The 17,296-nt window shown below is 46.0% G+C and overlaps 1 protein-coding gene, 1 long non-coding RNA gene and 1 pseudogene across 9 annotated transcripts; 2 read left to right on the forward strand and 1 right to left on the reverse strand.

The window, feature by feature from the left end:
- Nucleotides 1-15,641, forward strand: part of LOC145512467 (uncharacterized) — a 40,090-nt pseudogene extending 24,449 nt beyond the window's left edge.
- On the forward strand, nucleotides 1,810-8,564 carry LOC145514481 (uncharacterized). The gene is made up of 2 exons (XR_014060177.1): nucleotides 1,810-3,069; nucleotides 6,362-8,564. It is a non-coding gene; the product is annotated as an uncharacterized LOC145514481 (long non-coding RNA).
- On the reverse strand, nucleotides 6,624-14,550 carry ZNF134 (zinc finger protein 134). 8 transcript variants are annotated; one of them, XM_081512284.1, is made up of 5 exons: nucleotides 14,297-14,550; nucleotides 14,034-14,197; nucleotides 12,099-12,209; nucleotides 9,204-9,290; nucleotides 6,624-8,562 (listed from the first exon to the last, which is right to left on the reverse strand). In XM_081512284.1, exons 4-5 carry the CDS (start codon nucleotides 9,241-9,243, stop codon nucleotides 7,322-7,324), a joined length of 1,281 nt encoding a protein of 426 aa, XP_081368410.1. In that variant the 5' UTR covers nucleotides 9,244-9,290; nucleotides 12,099-12,209; nucleotides 14,034-14,197; nucleotides 14,297-14,550; the 3' UTR covers nucleotides 6,624-7,321. The 8 variants fall into 8 exon arrangements, with proteins under 8 accessions (XP_081368410.1, XP_081368411.1, XP_081368409.1 ...); XM_081512285.1 differs by lacking the exon at nucleotides 14,034-14,197; XM_081512283.1 differs by lacking the exon at nucleotides 12,099-12,209.
- Nucleotides 15,642-17,296: the final 1,655 nt, after the last annotated feature.

The raw sequence follows: 17,296 nt of genomic DNA on the forward strand, positions 1-17,296 counted from the left end.
CATCCCATCTAAATGTAAGACCAGAAACTATACATGTTTTATTATGGATTTGCCTTTGAATTTTAGGAATGTTTTAATTCCAAGTGAAATAAATTTTTAGTTTTTAAAACTGTAACACAAGATCAATTCATATAAATCTAGCTTTCATTTCTGCCCTTCCAGCTTCGACTTTCTGTGCATTGCTATGTCATTCATCTTAATATGGGTTTGGGGTTTGTTCTTACGTGGATTTTTAAAGCAGTTTAATACACATACATGTGTCTGTTCATATTCATTCGGAAGTCTAAGAAAATTGTAGCATACTATGCCTTCTCTTCCCCATCTCTTCTTTTACTTAAAAACTATATTCTGGAAATAATTTCATACACATGTATAGAGAGGTTCCTCATTCAGTTTTACAGATGTCAGTATTTTGTTGTGTGAATGGTGATTTATTTAAACATCCTTTTTTAGTTGGATATTTGTTTACATCAGTTCAGTTCAGTCGTTCAGTCGTGTCCGACTCTTTGCGACCCCATGAATCGTAGCACGCCAGGCCTCCCTGTCCATCACCAACTCCTGGAATTTACCCAAACCCATGTCCATCGAGTTGGTGATGCCATCCAACCATCTCATCCTCTGTCGTCCCCTTCTCCTCCTGCCCCCAATCTTTCCCAGCATTACGGTCTTTTCGAATGAGTCAACTCTTCGCATGAGTTGGCCAAAGTATTCGAGTTTCAGCTTCAACATCAGTCCTTCCAATGAATACCCAGGACTGATCTCCTTTAGGATGGACTGGTTGGATCTTCTTGCAGTCCAAGGGCTGCAAAACTGGTGCTCAGTCACACTGATAACCCACTGTTTGCCATGCAAAACAGGTCCAGATCTTGGAAAGGGGAAATTCTGTAGCATAAATTGTGATGCTTCTCTGATTTCCTCACTGCATCTGAAATTACAGAAATGCAAGTCTGTGTGCCTGCCACACAGTGAGGCCAAATAATATCAAAACTTTGGACTATGGAAGAGAGGAAGGTTTACTGCAGAGCCATGCAAGGAGATGGATGGCTCATGCCTTAAAACCCCAAAAGCTTTCAGCAAAGCCCTTTCCTAGGAAAGATGAGGGAGGGGCGTGGTTAGTTGTTACAAACTTCTTGGCCTCAGCTCCTTTGTTTTTGAGGTTAGTTCGTGGTCAGGAAACAACTTTCCTGTAAATCTCTACCAAACAAACATTATTCTCTGTTCTGACAAGAAAGGGCAAGGTCCCAAGGCACAAGTTTCACCCTCCGAGGTCCCAGTCCTGCTAAGAGGAGGCAGACTGCAGCTGGTGGCTCCCTCATGACAAAGTACCCAGACCCTGCCCAGCTGTCACCACCGAGGGAGCCAGGCACCCAGGACTCAACCAGCCCTCAGGCTCCCCAGGACGCCCTTTGGTGGGGGGAGGGGGGGTGCAGCAGGTCCCACAGACTGCAACTCAGGCAGACAGCCATTGCTCTTAGGTCACAGAGGCGACCTGGGCCCCTCAGCTCTCCAGATGGCCTAAGGCCAGTTGAGCTGGAGGGCCCGGGGTAGAAAGCCAGCACCCACTTCTTACCTTACTCCACCAGAGGACCACCATTCCGCTGGCAGTTGGCTGAAAATGGCCCACTAATGGTGACTCAACAGTTGGTTGCTTGTGGGCAAGACCCACGGAGGCACCAACCAATGGCTGAGCAGGACCACTAACAGTCTCCTAGTAACAGCTGCCTGGTGGCAGGGTGGGGCAATAATGCTGCACAGCAACTGGCCCAGCTAAAGGGCTGCACTGGGCCGCCCTCTGTTATACATTTAGCCACAGAAGGGAGAACTATTGGACTGAGCATAACATCTGATGTGAGGAGAAGCCTATTACCCATCCTCTTTCCTGGACTGTGTCGCACCAAAACTTGAGTCATGGACATCAGGGACAAAATGTAAATTGGCCAACACAGGGACATTAAAGAAAACGAAGCTTAACCTTATCTAACACAGCTGCAGGACTTCACAGTTCTCAGAAATCAGCGGAGAATGTCAGCCAATCTTTGAACTCCCAAGTCAGTTCATGCCATCTCTGGACCTTGCTGTTTCCCTTTCTCGGCTACCCTGATCCAAATATGGAAGATGACTAGGCAACCAATCAGCTGAAGTTTTAATTCCTGCATTCATCCTGCAAGAATCCCTTAGTCTGTAAGCAACTCAGAAGTCGTTACTCCAATATCCAATATTCCTGACTTGCAGACTGAAACTCAGCAATAAACTTATCTTTCTTCTTTGCTTTACTTACTGTGCAGTCTGGGTTTTAAACAACTATACCCAGGTACTTTGCTACTGTGAACATTGCTGTACATGTCATATTGTACACGAGCTTCTTTTTAGAAAAATCTGAGGTGGTAATAAATCTTTCAGAGTGGTTTTACTAATTATCACACCATCAGTAAGTAACGGCAAGACTCCTGAATACCCACGTCTTCTGCAACACTCGGTGCGGCAACATGTCCGACTTTAATTCCCGAACCTTGGAAAACGTTTATTGGAGTGAGCAAGCAAGACTGTGACTTAATTCAGCTCTCTCCCCTCCCACCCCTGCATTGCCAAAATGCTCGGAGTTTGCAGGAGAAATAAATTCTTGAAAGATTTCCCTGACGCATCAAGTGCCTGTCAGATCCTGCTGGACATGATATCCTGTAAAAATCCTAAATATGCAAAAGGAGCGTCAGGCCCCTACCCATCTCCGCATATCCGTGACTACATCCAGGATTCACGGATACAAAGGCTTTCTGATGAACTTTCTTGTGCAAAAGTCCTTGTAAACGTACTTACAACGCACTTAGCGTTAAATTCCCGGGAATGATGAAGAGCTAAGAATAGGACAACGCACCACTGATATAGGAAACGACGCGCTCCGCGCAGGCGCGCTGACAGCTTGTTTCGCGAGATGACAAGGTCTCGCGGAGGGGTGGGGCCTGCGGCTCCCGGAATCTGTTTCTGCCTGGAAACTGAGTTTCCGGCTTGAATGGATTCTCTCTGTGTCGCTGGGCCTCACATTAACTACATTCCCATCTCACATCTTCCCTTGTAAGATTATGTTATGTATTGAGGGGACTTCTCTGGCGGTCCAGTGGTTAAGGTTAAATGAGACTCCACGCTCCCAATGCAGGGGCCCTGTTCGATCCCTGGTTGGGGAAGATCCAACACGTCGCATAGCGTGACATCCCCCACACCCCCTAAAAAGGGGGATCTTCATCTCTATTCCGAATTATGACAGGGTTTTAAATTTCCTAAAATTTTGTTTAGGATATTCTGTGTCTATGTTCATGTGGGTGTTGATCTTCAGTTCTAATAGTACTGCCTGATTTTTGTATCAGGTTAATTTTGGTATCAAGTTAATCTCCTAAAACTAGTTGAGAAGAGTTCCATCCTTTAACAAAAATGATTTGAGTAGAATTGAATTACTTCTTCCTTAAATGTCTAGAAGAATTCACTAGTAAAGTCATCTTGGCACAAAATCATAATGGGAAAATTTTAAACTACCAATTTAGTGTCTGTAATAGAGGGCACTTCATAGTACTCATTTCTTCCTCAGTGAACCTGAGTTGTTGAATTATTTCAAGAAATTTTTTGGTCAGTTTCTAGTTTTTGTAGAGTTGTTGGAAAGAGTTGTTAAAAATATCATATATTCCCTGGAGCCCTGCCTGGGAGCTGTCTTCCCTGCTAGAACTCAGGCTGATGGACGCAGCTCCTACAGCAGATTTGAGGTCAGGGCCCAGGGCACAAGGGGCCAGGAAGGGACGTGTCAGAGGGCAGCAGAGGCTCTGCCCTTCTTTCCTGTATCCTGTGGACTCACTTTTCTGAGTTACCTACACTGGCCTAAGGTAGGCCACTGTTCATCCCTGGTCAAGGAATTAAGATCCTGTGTGCCGCATGGCAAGTCAAAAAAAAAAATTATCTTATTTTTCTTGTGATTTCTTTTTCAACCCAAACATAGTTTGTTTTGCCCAACTTTTTATTGGGCCAACCCTGAGAGAGAGGAAACCCACTGTTGTGAGATGACTGGAGTGGCGCAGCTGCTGTATAAATCAAGGTTTTATTTCATTTTAAATAAATAAAAACTGAAATATTACATATAACCTGGACTTCCCTGGTAGTCCATTGGTTAAGACTCGGCACTTCCAGTGCAAGGGACTTGGGATTCAATCCCTGGTCAAGGAACTAAGATTTCACACGGGGCAGCCAAAAATCACATTTAATTATCTTTTTGGCCACACCATGCAGCATGGAGAATCTTATGTATAATTCTTTGAATGTTTTTACTGTATCTAGTGTTATCCCATCTTTCATTCCTTATACTGGTAATTTTTTTTCCTGATCAATCTACCTAGAGATCCATCAATTATATTGATCCAGTCAAAACAAAGCTTTGGAGTTCACTGATTTTCTATATTTTAATTATTTTATTAATTTCTGTTCCTTATTCTTTCCTTTTGTCTACTTTGGTTTTAATTATGTTTATTTCTAATAGTGTCCTAACTTAGATATTAAATGTTTTAGTTCTTCCCTTAGTTTCAAAATACTTAAATCTATACCTTTTCTTCTAATCTCTGCAATAACAAATCTTGATATATTAGGTTTCATTCCACTTGGTTCAAAATATTATCTAATTTCTCAGGGTCTTCCCTGATGGTCCAGTAGTTAAGATCCTGCATTCTCAATGCAAGAAGGCATAGGTTCAATCCCTGGTCAGGGAACTAAAATCCTGCATGGTACATGGCATAGCCAAAAAAGAAAATTGTTTTAACTTCCAAATATGTTAAACTAGGGATTTTTTTCTAGCAGTGTTCTTTCATGGATTCTAGTTTAGTTCTCCTGTGCTTAGAGTATATATCTTCATGATTTTAATTTTATATTTATTGACATTTTTTGTGGCCTAGAATAGTTTATTTTTGTGAAAATTGTTTGTGGCCCTTAAAGTTTTCTAAATGTTAAGGCAAAAAGTGGTTGCTAGAGTAGTTCCCACAAACTGAGTGGCTTAAACACCATTTTATGCTCTCACAATTGTGGAAGCTAGAGGTCTGAAATCAAGATGTTAGTAAGGCCATGTTTCTTCTGCTCTAGAGAAGATTCCTTGAACTTCCTATCTTTTGGTGGTTGCTGTCTGTTTTTTAAACAAATAGGGAAATGTCTCAGCTCTTCTCCCTTCCTTTTCTTGTTATGCTCTCACTTCTGGCCTTCCAAACACGTGTGTATTAGATCATGTGGTATCTTCCTACAACTCACTATTGCTGTTATTTTTTCACTACGTGATTTATTTTGCATAATTTCTGTATCTTTAAATTCACTAATTTTTTTTTCCTTCCATATTATCTCATCTGCTTTTCGTATTACACAGCATTTTTCTTTTCTGGCTGTGCCCTGCAGCATGTGAGATGTCAGTTCCACCAGGGACTGCAGTAAAGCCTGGAATCCTAACCACTGACCACCCGGGAATCACCATGGTCTTTGCTCAGTTCTTTGCCCCTCCCCTTTCTCTGTGCCCCTCATCTCCAGCTCCCTCCTCTCCCCTACCATGCCACATGAATTCTACTCACATCGCCCTCATGGACCCTGAGCTGTGTCTCTAAACAGACAGAATCACAGAGCTCTACTCCTGTTTCCCTTCTGGAAACCCAAGTGTCCCAGGGGCTACCTCTGATTTTCCTAAGACTCACTGAACAGTTGTAAACACAGAAAAAAACACTGGCCAGGAAACAGGAAACAAATAAACAAGGGTCTTTGCCAGGTGAAAAGGGGAAGAAAAGGAAAGCCCGAGAATTGGACTGTCACGAACTGTCACATCAGAGCTTTTTTTCTGATGAGAAAACTTAGGCATTTGCCCAAGTATGGGCCTCTTGTTCCTAGGGAGTCATTCCAAATGCCCAGAAAAAAATGCCTTCCCTAGAATTCACCCTAATTAGGTATACATTGGCACTACACACCCCTCAGTCTCTCACAAACACCCCCATATATCACCACCCGAGGATGTCCACAAATTCTAGGTTCAATTGGACCACCTTCTCTCACTCTAGACTTAATATAGTTACACTCATTTCAGTGTTCCCTCTATGACGCAGGATGATGGAGTGACTGCAGCAGGGCCAGTATTTGAGGCATTGGAGACTTGGGCATAGGGGCCTGCAGAACCAGGTAGATGCCAGGTGGGTTACTGGGGCCCGAGGCAGAGTAGTGGTTGTGAGAAGTAATCTTGGCAAGCAGGAGAGAGTGGTCGAACCCTTGATTCTGCAGGAGAGTTGGGTGTAGGCAGAGGGTGTGGAGCCATGTGAGATGGTGGAAGCAAAGCACTCAAGCCATGCTACTCCAAAATACATTGCAGTTTATTCCAACAACAGCACCCTCCTCAAGTTGATGTCTGGACCTTCTAATAACTCTGAAATCCAGAAAAATCAGGCCCACAAAGCCCTGAATGCTCACCTATTAAGCTTTTGTCAGCAATGAGAAGTGTTCTCTGCCAACCTGCTGTTCCACTTGAAGCACCCAAAGTTGAAAGCCCCTACAAACACTGTCTACCTCCTCCGTTTGGCAGAGCCTAATAGTTTCCAAACCACTCCAATAAAAAGAACCTCCACAGTTAAAGGTGGCTTAAACAATAAGGTATTTATTATCATACGGTATTTATTATCACACAAACCAGAGCAACATGAGGCAAATAATTATCCAGGTTGGGTGACTTGGAGGCTGGAAAAATGTTACAAGTATCACATGAGAGTGAAACCAACAATGTCCATGAAGAAAGTAAACCTTTTCTGTTACCAGAACACAGCTCAGATCCTCTTGGCTAAAGATGGGTCATGCCCACACCTTTAGTCAGAGGGGAGCAAATGAGGACCCTCATTTAACTCAGGTTTCCATTTACTTATTTATGGCCACATGGCTTGTGGGATTTTATTTCCTCAACAAGCGATTGAACCCGGGCCCTAAGAAGGAGCCCACTGGACCACCATTGGACCACCAGGGAATTCTGGAACTCAGGTTTCTTATAACTCCCTCCAGGGACTAGAGTTCTGCCTCCCCTGAGGATATTAGGGTGACTAAGCTGGTAGAGTTGAGAAGTTTTCAGCCACAGGCACTGATACTAAAAAATCCGGCAAGGAACCCGAGCAGGTCTGAAAGTGCAACAGAGCTTCTGAAAGCTTCCCCTGTACATGGCATTCATAAACTATCTCTCAAGTGTCAGTGTCTAGACACACATGGTTCAACACATGATTTGATGTCTCCCTCTCTACAGGAAGTGACAGAGCTCTTCCCCGTGAGTCCTGCTGTGTTAAAAGCACTCCTAAAGCCTTCCTGCAGCATGAACTTTCTGGTGCCTAATGAGGTGGGAGCTTAAGCTATATGACTTCCCACACTCATTGCATTCATATGGCCTTTCTCCAGTGTGAACTTTTTGGTGCCGAACAAGGTGGGAGGTTCTGATGAAATCTTTCCCACATTTGCTGCACACAAAAGGCCTTTCACCTGTGTGAACTCTCTGGTGTGCAATAAAGTCAGAGCTTCGACTAAAGAATTTCCCACATTCAATGCACTTGAAAGGCCTTGCCTCAGTATGGATTCTCTGGTGTTTAATGAGGGTGTATTTGTGACCAAAGGATTTTCCACAGTCACTGCAAACATAAGGATTTTCTCCAGTATGGATACTCTCATGCTGAACAAGCGTGGATTTGTGTCTGAAGACTTTCCCACAATCATTGCACTTGTAAGGCCTTGCTCCATTGTGAACTCTCTGGTGTACAATTAGGTTGGAGTGATGGCTGAAGTATTTGCCACACTCGCCACACTTATAAGGCATCTCTCCAGTGTGAACTCTTTTGTGCTGAGTAAGGTTGTCTTTGCGGCTAAAGGCTTTTCCACATTCGCTGCACTCGTAAGGCTTTTCTCCTGTATGGATTCTCTGGTGCTGGACAAGTGTGGCTTTGCGGCTAAAAGCTTTCCCACATTCGCTGCACTCATAAGGCTTTTCTCCAGTGTGAATTCTCTGGTGCTGAACAAGTGTGTCTTTGCGGCTGAAAGCTTTCCCACATTCGATGCACTTGTAACGGATCTGTCCAATATGCAAGGCCTGCCCACTCTCAGGACTCCGTGTCTTCCTCTTGCTGTGGGTGTACTTTTGCTGGTGACTGCCCAAACTGGCCTGGAAGTTCTTCTGCTCCTCCTTACATGCAAAGGGCTTCTCTGACAGTGGAGGTTCTTCACGTGATCTACAGTTAGTTACAAATGAGGTCTTGCCTTTGTCACTTTTTAGGAGTTTCTCTACATCGTACAGCTTCTGATGCTGGTCAAAGTTTGCACTGAACCAGAATTGCCTCCCACATGCCCCACATGTGAAAGGTTTCAGTCCATGGCGTGTTTCTTTGTGTTCATCCAGGTGCAAAATATCTTTCAAGATTGGGCCACATAAATTACAAGCATGAGCCATCTGAGTCAATGAATCTGCCTTGGAGGTATGAATGTGTGACACTGCTACAGAAACACTCTGCTCAGAAGGTGCCTCTTCTTTGTCCACTCCATACCAACAACCTGAAAGGAGAAAAATGTCACTGAACAGCATGTTGACTTCAGTGGGATTGGGCACCCTCATCACAAATGTGTGCCCAGCATAGCCAGGACTGAGTCCATAGGGTTGTTGCCAGGACAATAGATTTAGGGTCAGGTTAAAGAAAGCTAATGTGCAGTACTGGACTCTGTGGGTCACAGGATGGGGAAGGTCTCACAACAGCAAAGACACAGCGATGGAGTGTGGAGATGGGGCAGGCAAGATCTCCAACTCACAACATGCAAATGACTTTCAGAAGGTCCTTGGCACGACTGAGAGGGGACCACTGTCCAGAAATATATGTCCAGGCCCAGAAAATCTGACTTAAAATAAGTTATTGGTATTCAAAAACTATCTTAAGGACATGCTTACGTCTCAAGACACAGAAACACTGTCCAAAAGAGAAAAGTCCCACAGAGGGAGCAGCAGAGAACACTGGTGAGTGGGGTGGGCAGCCCTGGGCCACAGATCAGAATAGAAATGACAAGTAAAGTGTCCAGAATGGGGAGGGAAAGAGAAGGTATGGCCTGTAGCCTGGGCACCAATCAGTAGTGGGCACAGGACAGGTTTCTAGTGCTATTTGAACCCATCCTTGAAGTTACATTCTTTCCAGGCTCCCACTCACCCGGACCTGTCCAAGCTCCTTCTGCTGTGGCTTGAGTCATGACCTCTCAAGAGTTGAGTCACAACCTCTCATAGTTTTACAGAGGATCTAGAACACACAAGTCACAGAGGAAAGACAGGGCAAGTGAGCAGGAAAGCACTGGCCAGGGGAGTCCACCCATGGGTGAGCAAAAAGAAAACTAAATATTACAAAATGAATGTCTTAAAGCAACAACCCAGTGGGCCCCATGAGCAGTGACCGTGACTGTACTTCATGACAGACATATGCCCAAAGGAATGACAATTAAAGGAAGTGAACATAATCTGGAGCCTGTGAATGTGAAAGTTGCTCAGTCGCATCCAACTCTTTGCAACCCCATGGACTATACAATCCATGGAATTCTCCAGGCCAGAATAGTGAAATGGATAGCTGTTCCCTTCTCCAGGGGATCTTCCCCACCCAGGGATCAAACCCAGGACTGCCATCCTGCAGGTGGATTCTTTACTAGCTGAGCCACCAGGGAAACACAGAGGTACCCTAAATGAAGACAGAGCCATCCCACCAGGAAGAGGCCAGGCAGGGTAGTATCCACTAGGTTGACCACAAGACCCTCGACCTTCCCAGCAATTTTGGGGCAACAGAAGCTGGGAAGCAACAGGGAATTCCCTGGTGGTCAAGTGGTTAGAAGTCCACAGTTTCAGTGCAGGTTAGCACAGGGAATGGAGAAGGAAGTACACACAGTCGAGCCCTGGCACTCAGAGGATCTATGTGAGGGAGTGCCCCTGGTCCAGTTATAGGAAGGAAATCACAACTTCTAGGGGAAAAAGGGGAAGAGGAGAACATGTAAAACTGGGCGATGCAGGGCCTTACCCAGGAAAGCTGTGAGAGCAAAGCATAGAAGGCACTGCACTGTGTTATGAGTGTCTCAGAGCCTTATCAAGAAGCCCCCATTGCTCCCAGGAAAAATACACAGATTCTCAAAGGTCACATGTTCCTGCATGAAGCGGACAACTGAGCAAAAGGGCAGCCTCTCTCCCCAGGGTTCCTGGCCCATCTGCTGCACATTCACTTTCCTCCCAGGCTCCCCAACTCAAAAAAAGACAGCAGGCCCTCATGTGACTGACACCTCCTCTCTCATTTCCCATCAACCATCCTGTCCAGCCTAGAACAAGTAAGCAGACAGACACTGTATAGTCTGGGCCTGGCAAGAAGGGATCAACCCTTCACTGCCAGCTAGTTCCCATGATCCAGAGAGGCTGCCCCTCATACACAAATCTGAGCTTCACATTCCTTCTAGAGCCCTCAGTACTGTTAGGTAGTCAGAATAGGAAACAGGAGTCCAAAGTGGCGGTGGCTAAAAGACAAGGAAGGGAAAAGCCTGCAAAAACAGAACAAAGGAAGGTCAAAGGAAGGTCCGAAGACCAGAGTGAGGACCTCAGGTGGAACAAACAGCACCTGGCTAGCCCAATTTATATAGGGCAGGCCAAGGGGGAGGAAAAAACATCTAAAAAGAGGAGCCAAAGGGCTCTCTCTCTCACTCTCTCTCTCCTGCACTGGTTCGCGTCTTTGGGTCGGCATGTCCTCATGCCTGGAAGATGGATTCTCCTGCTATTTTCTAAATAAAATAGAGCTGTGACACAGAGCTGTAACACTGATTTGTCTAAGTGCTATAACACGGTCTGTTCAAGACCTGAGAGCTATAACACGGTCTGTCCAAGACCCGAGAGCTGTGACGCTCTGAGGACTTTAATTTCCGTCACTTCAAATCTTTGTTGTGACGAGACAGAACCGAGGAGTATACACTCGCCTGACAGTACCAAAGCCCCCAGGCCATGACATCAGATGGCACCTCAAAGGGCGTGTCACTCTTCAGACCACACTTCCCTTGTTACCTAAGAAGGCTTACAACACAAGTACCTCCCAGATGTAAACCTGCACACAGCATCCATCCAGAGAATGCTTGGTCACTGCATCCAGGATCACCTCCGGCCCCCACTGCCTTAGGTATATCCAAACATATACCTATGTTTAAATGCTTCCTTCCTTGATTCACCTTCAGCAGTTCAGAATCATGTACAGATTATCAGATAAAGCCAGCCCTTTCCCACCTTGCTACAGCATGTTTGGGATACTATACCCTCATCAGTCAGTCACAGGGTTCACACTTACCACTAAGTTCTCATTCAAAGCCCTCACCCACTGGCCTTCTACCCTAACTACAGTGGCTCTGTCAGCTGACCCAATTTAGCCTTGAACTAACCAATCAGCTTGACTGAAACTTGCCAGTGCCCACAAAGGTCACCACAAAAACCTGAGAAGCACAGGGACAGAGCAATTAACACTGACTTTGGTCTCACTTTCGCCTCATCTCCTTTACTGCTTTACCCTGGCATTCATCTCATGTCCACTTTCTCCCTCGAAGACTTCATCAACTGCCACATCCTATTTTCCCTACTCACCATGGACACTAACCTCCCTTTTCTTGCCTTGAAGGTTAACTCTTACTTCCACTCCACTGTGCCCACCTCCTTCCCAGACCCCCATGACACAAAGGTTCTCTCTCTAAACCTGATACACGACTCTACCCTAGTCAGTTACTGGCTGTCACCCTGTGGATGTCTCCAACTTGAATCCCTCCTCTGAACTCCACATCCATGGGTCCAGTTGTCCACTTGATACCTCAATTCAGATGTCTTTGGAATATCGCAGACTCAACACGATCAAAACCTAACTCCTGATACTACCTCTGAAAGTTACTCTCACCACCTTCACAAATTCAGTTGAGGCTTTTTTCTCCCTTACATCTTCTCAGGCATAAAAACTGTGGAGTCATCTGTGGCTCTTACCCTTCTTTCTCTCATCCTCCATATCAGAAAATCTGATTGGTTCTACTTTAAAAAACAAAACAAAACCCACCAGAATCCAAGCACTTGTCTCTCATCTCTGTAGTCATCACTCTAGGCCAGCCATCATCAACAGTCCTCTTTCCTATAGCCCCATAGTCTTTTCTTCACAGCCAGAGAAATCCTGTTAAGGACAGAATCAGATCACTCCCTTCTCTGCTCCAAACTTTTCATGGCTCCCACCACTTTCAAAATAGAAGCCCAGCTCCAAAGGTTGCCAGTCCAGAGCTGAATCCTGTCCCCTGCTCCCTGATCACCAAACACAATGGAGACCTGAAGTTCCCTGAACATAACCAGTTCAGTCTCAAGTGATGCATCTGCATAGGCTGGTTCCCATGCCTGGGACATTGTTTCACACCTCACCCCACTGCTTGCTGGAAATGGAAACTCTTTCACATAATTCCAGACCAGTTTTCAGGGCACAAGACCTTTGGTGACACAAGGGTCCCCAAACCCAATGGCAAGTAGAAGGGTAGGTTAAAATTCCCAAGACCCCACTATCTGCCATAATAGGTCACCAAGAACATGGAGGGGTGGGCTAGGCTGACTGAGGACTGGAACAGTTTGCACTCATTTATGCAGGAATAGTAATCACTTGTCACTATAGCAACCTGGCAGGAAGAAGGATCATGAACTTAACTGTTCGCCTCATCCCTGCTCTGCCCTTTGGTGAGAATAATTTCAGGTTGCCTAACTTTAGATACTCAGACCTTAGTGCTGCCTCCTACCAGCTGTGTGACCATGACCCAAGCTCTCTGTATTTTCAAGTATAAAGCAGGAATAATGGTGGTATCCACCTAATAGGGCTGTTTGTATCGGACATGTTAGTACACATCAACCTTTGAATTAACTTTTACTGCATATGCTTAACAGTTCTGCAGATATTTTCGGTGCAAATGAAGTAACAGAATCTGAGTTTTTAAAGTCTTTATTTTTAATTTATAATTGTCTACTTATGTATACTTGCCAAGTATACACTAGGTCCTCTCACCAAACCAATCTGCCAGGTTCCCTCTGTAGGTGAGCATGCTGTTGGCCCTTCACCTCTCCTCACCTGAGGAGCTGGGGAACTGATGTACCAGTGCCCTGGAATAGGGTGAGGCTGCTCCACTAGCCTGGCTGACTCCTCCTCTGTGCCACAGAGGGGCATGCTAAGTGCACAGGGTGGCAAATTTATAGCACCTCACACCTTGCTCTCCAACTCAGGTCAGGTCGTAACACCCTATAGCCCTCTCCTTCTGCTGACACCAGCCAGAACCCTTTCATATTCCAGGACTTCTTTCTGGAGGAAATCTCAGGGATGCCCACTTCTTCTTCCCCGTACTCTAATCTCTCACCTCAGGGACCACATAAAGTAACATCCTTAACATTCTCCCCCTAAATCTCATCTCCAGGCTTTGACCTGAGGCCTCATTCCTCAGAGGTCTCCAGCCCAGCTTGCTCTGCATAACTCTGGACCAGCATAACCAGATCCCCCTGTGACGCCTCCACTGTGAGACACTATGGATTTACCATGTCCATGTTCTGATCTCCCCCCACGAAGGGTGCTCCCTGTTTCAATCTACCTACTTGAATTCTTTCAGATGTTCAGGAGAAAAACAAAACAAAACTTGGGTAGTCCTTCACACTCTTTTTCACTTAGTCATATCTGACGCAGCAGAAAACTCTTAATTCTGTCTTTAAAATCTCTCCAGAATTTAATGACTTATCCGCTCCCAACCCTCCCTGCCACTGTTCCGGAACAGCCCCCACAACACTCCTGGAGTTTAGTGGCTCCTTACCGGTGTGCCTGCCTCCATCCTCATCACCTCCACCCCACCCTAGTTTGTCTTCCCCTGAGCTTTGGCATACTTTTAAAAACTTCTGATCAGATCAGATCCCTGCATGGCTGAGGACGTTGTACTTGTACTCGCCTCACCCTGCCATTCCAGGAACAACTACTACTCACCCCCTCTGCTCCCCGAGGATGTGAACACCCATGTTTCCCGAAAGCTCCCGGCTCAGTCGCAGTCCCAAGCCTTTGCTCCTGCTAGTCGCTGGGCCGGTAACACTCTTCTCCGCCCCAACACAAAAGCCGTCAGAAATGGCGGCTCCATACACAAACGCCCGAGCCTAGACGACAGAGACCTCAATAAACACCACTCATTCAGGGTCCTACGGTTCTGAGGTGGGGGTCGCGACGCGTCAAGATCCGGGGAACGCAGCACCCACCTACTCGGGTCCTCCGCTGCCGCCGCCATCAGTCAGGGCAACAGAGTCCGGAGGGATCTCACGTCACAACCGGGCACCGCTATCGATCGGCGTGGTGGCGGAATCCTCGCGAGAGTTGCCACCGCCGAGCCTCTTTGTAGCGAGAATAGGGTCTCCTTCCCCGCCTTCTCGCTTTCTGTCACCTCTGAACCGGACCACAGGTCACGAGGTTCTGCTCGGACAGGTCGACCAAGGACCGACAAGATGTCCGCCTCGAGAAAGATGCCGGAAGTCCCTCCCAGACGACCTCGCACGTACAGAAACACGGTTTAACAGTGCCGCCGCTCTGTGGCGCAGAGGCTTCTGGTTAATGTAGTTTCCGCTGAGACAACAGTTGCAGCGACTCGCAGACGCCCTTGCGGACTGGGCTAACGCCAATGATTATCACAAGGGGCGCTGGGGCGTCACGGCTCCGAGGATGGGGCGGGGCTTCACTCTTCAGAAGCCCGCACCCAGCTACCAAGTAATGTACTCTGTAGGGATGGAAGAAACGTTTAGAAACGTCCTCTCAGATATTCCCCAAAGCTCTAAGACCTAAAGGACACACTACATCAAATGTCACTCTGAGTCCAGTCACACTCCACTCATATTTCCTTTTTTCAAAAACACTTACAATGACCCTGAGGGATGGGATGGGGAGGGAGGTGGGAAGGAGGGTCAGGATGGGGAACACATGTACACCCATGGCTGATTCATGTGAATGTATGGCAAAAACCACCACAATATTGTAAAGTAATTAGCCTCCAATTAAAATTTAAAAGAAAAAAGAACAAAAACACTTACAGATGGAAGCCTTAAGTGGTTTTTGTGAGTTTCAGCTGTGTTAGGGATAAGAGAGACTTACCACTGAAGGCTCAGATGATGGTTAGCATTATTTTAAAAATAAAGTATCTTTTAAATAAGAAGTATGCCAATACTTTAAATAAAGTGGTCCATTTTTTTTTTTCGGACACAATAGGCTACAGTATAAACATAACTTTTATTTTCGCTGGGATACCAAAAAATTATGTGACTTTCTTCCACTTCTCCGAATGTGAGAAATCTTTTAACCAAAGCTCCAGCCTCACTCAACACCAAAGAGTTCACACAGGAGCAAGGCCTTATGAGTGCAGGGAATGTGGGAAATTCTTTAGAGAAAGATTCAGACTCACTCTACATTGGAGAATTCACACTGGAGAAAAACCTTATGGGTGCACTTGAATGTGGAAAATCATTTAGCCAAAACTACAACCTCATTCAGCACCATAAACTTCACACTAGACGAAGGCCTCAAGAGTACAGCCAACACGAGAAAGCCTTCAGTTAACAATCCGCTCTGACTGAACACCAAAATCTCAACTCAGACCTTAAGTTTTGGGAATTCTGCTTATATGGAAAAAAGCTTTCTGCATGACAAAATCTACATGAGGTAATGGCGTTTGACCTTCAAGGAATGTGCTCTCTGCTCAGTGTGATAGCACTAGAGGGCCTCTATGAGGAGCCATCTGCCATGGGTTCCAGGTATGTGAGCAATCTTCAGGAGCTGTGTTTCATATTTTACCTGCTCAAGACCCTTGCCATAGTTAAATCACTGCCAGGTTTTATGGCGGAAGTCATCTCACCTCTACCACCAGACAGATCCTCATAGCGTGTATCATCACCACAGCATCCTCAGAGAAGATAGATGTCTGTCTATCTACAGAGGCAGCAGTAAAGAGGAAGAGGTAACAGGTGGAGGCAGGAAAGTTGAGTGAAGCCAGGAACTAAAAGTCAGAGTTAAAATGAAAAGTTGGCCAAGTATAAAGAATGAGGGAAAAGATGTAAACGAGGTGTGGTACACAGCAATGGCTCCAAAACACTAGTCTAAACAGGTTCCTGGTAAGATGTGAACTCTGATGTCATGTTCTGGCCCCACCTAGCCCAGGCCTCTGTATCCCACCTTGCCATGGTAGGTGTGATATCCATTCTGTGAGGCAACCCATGCTGAGCAACTACATGGAACCTAGAAAACTAAAGTCCCAAGGGAAAGGCAAGACAGGTAAATGACTAGTACCAGCCCAGAGAAACTTATCACATGACCGATCACAGAAAAGAAAACTAAATGTTACAAAAAAACCTCAGATGAGGGTATCAGGAAAATAGCTCATTGTGCACCTAAGTAGTGCCCTTGTCAGTGATGGCAGTTCTCAGCACAGGCAGGTATGAAAGAACTGTGAGAAGAAGGGAGCCAAACCAAGCAATCATGGGTCTGCAAAGTGATCCAACCACGGAAAGGACAAGCAAGATGGGATCCATTCAGCTTCCTACTAGGCTTCAGGGCAGCAGGTATTGATGCTCCAAGGAGAGAAAAGGGTAGAGCAAACAACTTAGCCCTGGCAACAATAGTATCTACCCAAGGAACTAGGAAAGAAAGTAATCCCCATGGTTTGAATGCAGCAAGGACAAAGCAGCCCCTAAGGAAAAGCAGAAAGGCAAAGTCTAGCCCAGGTCACAGGGGTGACTGTGCAGGCCTTACCCAGTGAGGATGTAAGTGCAAAGACCTGAAGCATCACGTCATGTTACAGGTGTCTCTGAGCCTCATTAAGGAGAATCCATTCCTCCCAGGAAAACTACACAGCCATGTCCTCCAAAGTCACATTGCCCTGTTATGATGGGGACAGATGAAACCGCCGGTCCTCTCTCCTGAGGACCCACAATCCATCCTTCACACATCCACCCCACACCCATGTTTCTCTCAGGCTCTCCACTTCAGATGAGATACCAGAACCTGAGGCCGCTGGTACTGCTCTCCACTCATGGTTCCACTCATCACTGTGCCCAGCCCTCAAGAACTATACACAGGGAGGCAAAGAGATGCCATCAGAGAGATGCTCAGGGACAGAATTGGAGGACTCAATCCCTTCCTACCAGGGCTTCCCTGGTGGCTCAGCCTGCAAAGAATCCACCTACAATGCAGGGGACTTAGGTTTGATCCCTGGGTAG

The sequence above is a fragment of the Giraffa tippelskirchi genome, chromosome 7 (assembly GCF_054371585.1).
Source record: "Giraffa tippelskirchi isolate mGirTip1 chromosome 7, T2T-mGirTip1v1.2.pri, whole genome shotgun sequence".
In the NCBI taxonomy this organism is placed as follows: Eukaryota; Metazoa; Chordata; class Mammalia; order Artiodactyla; family Giraffidae; genus Giraffa; species Giraffa tippelskirchi.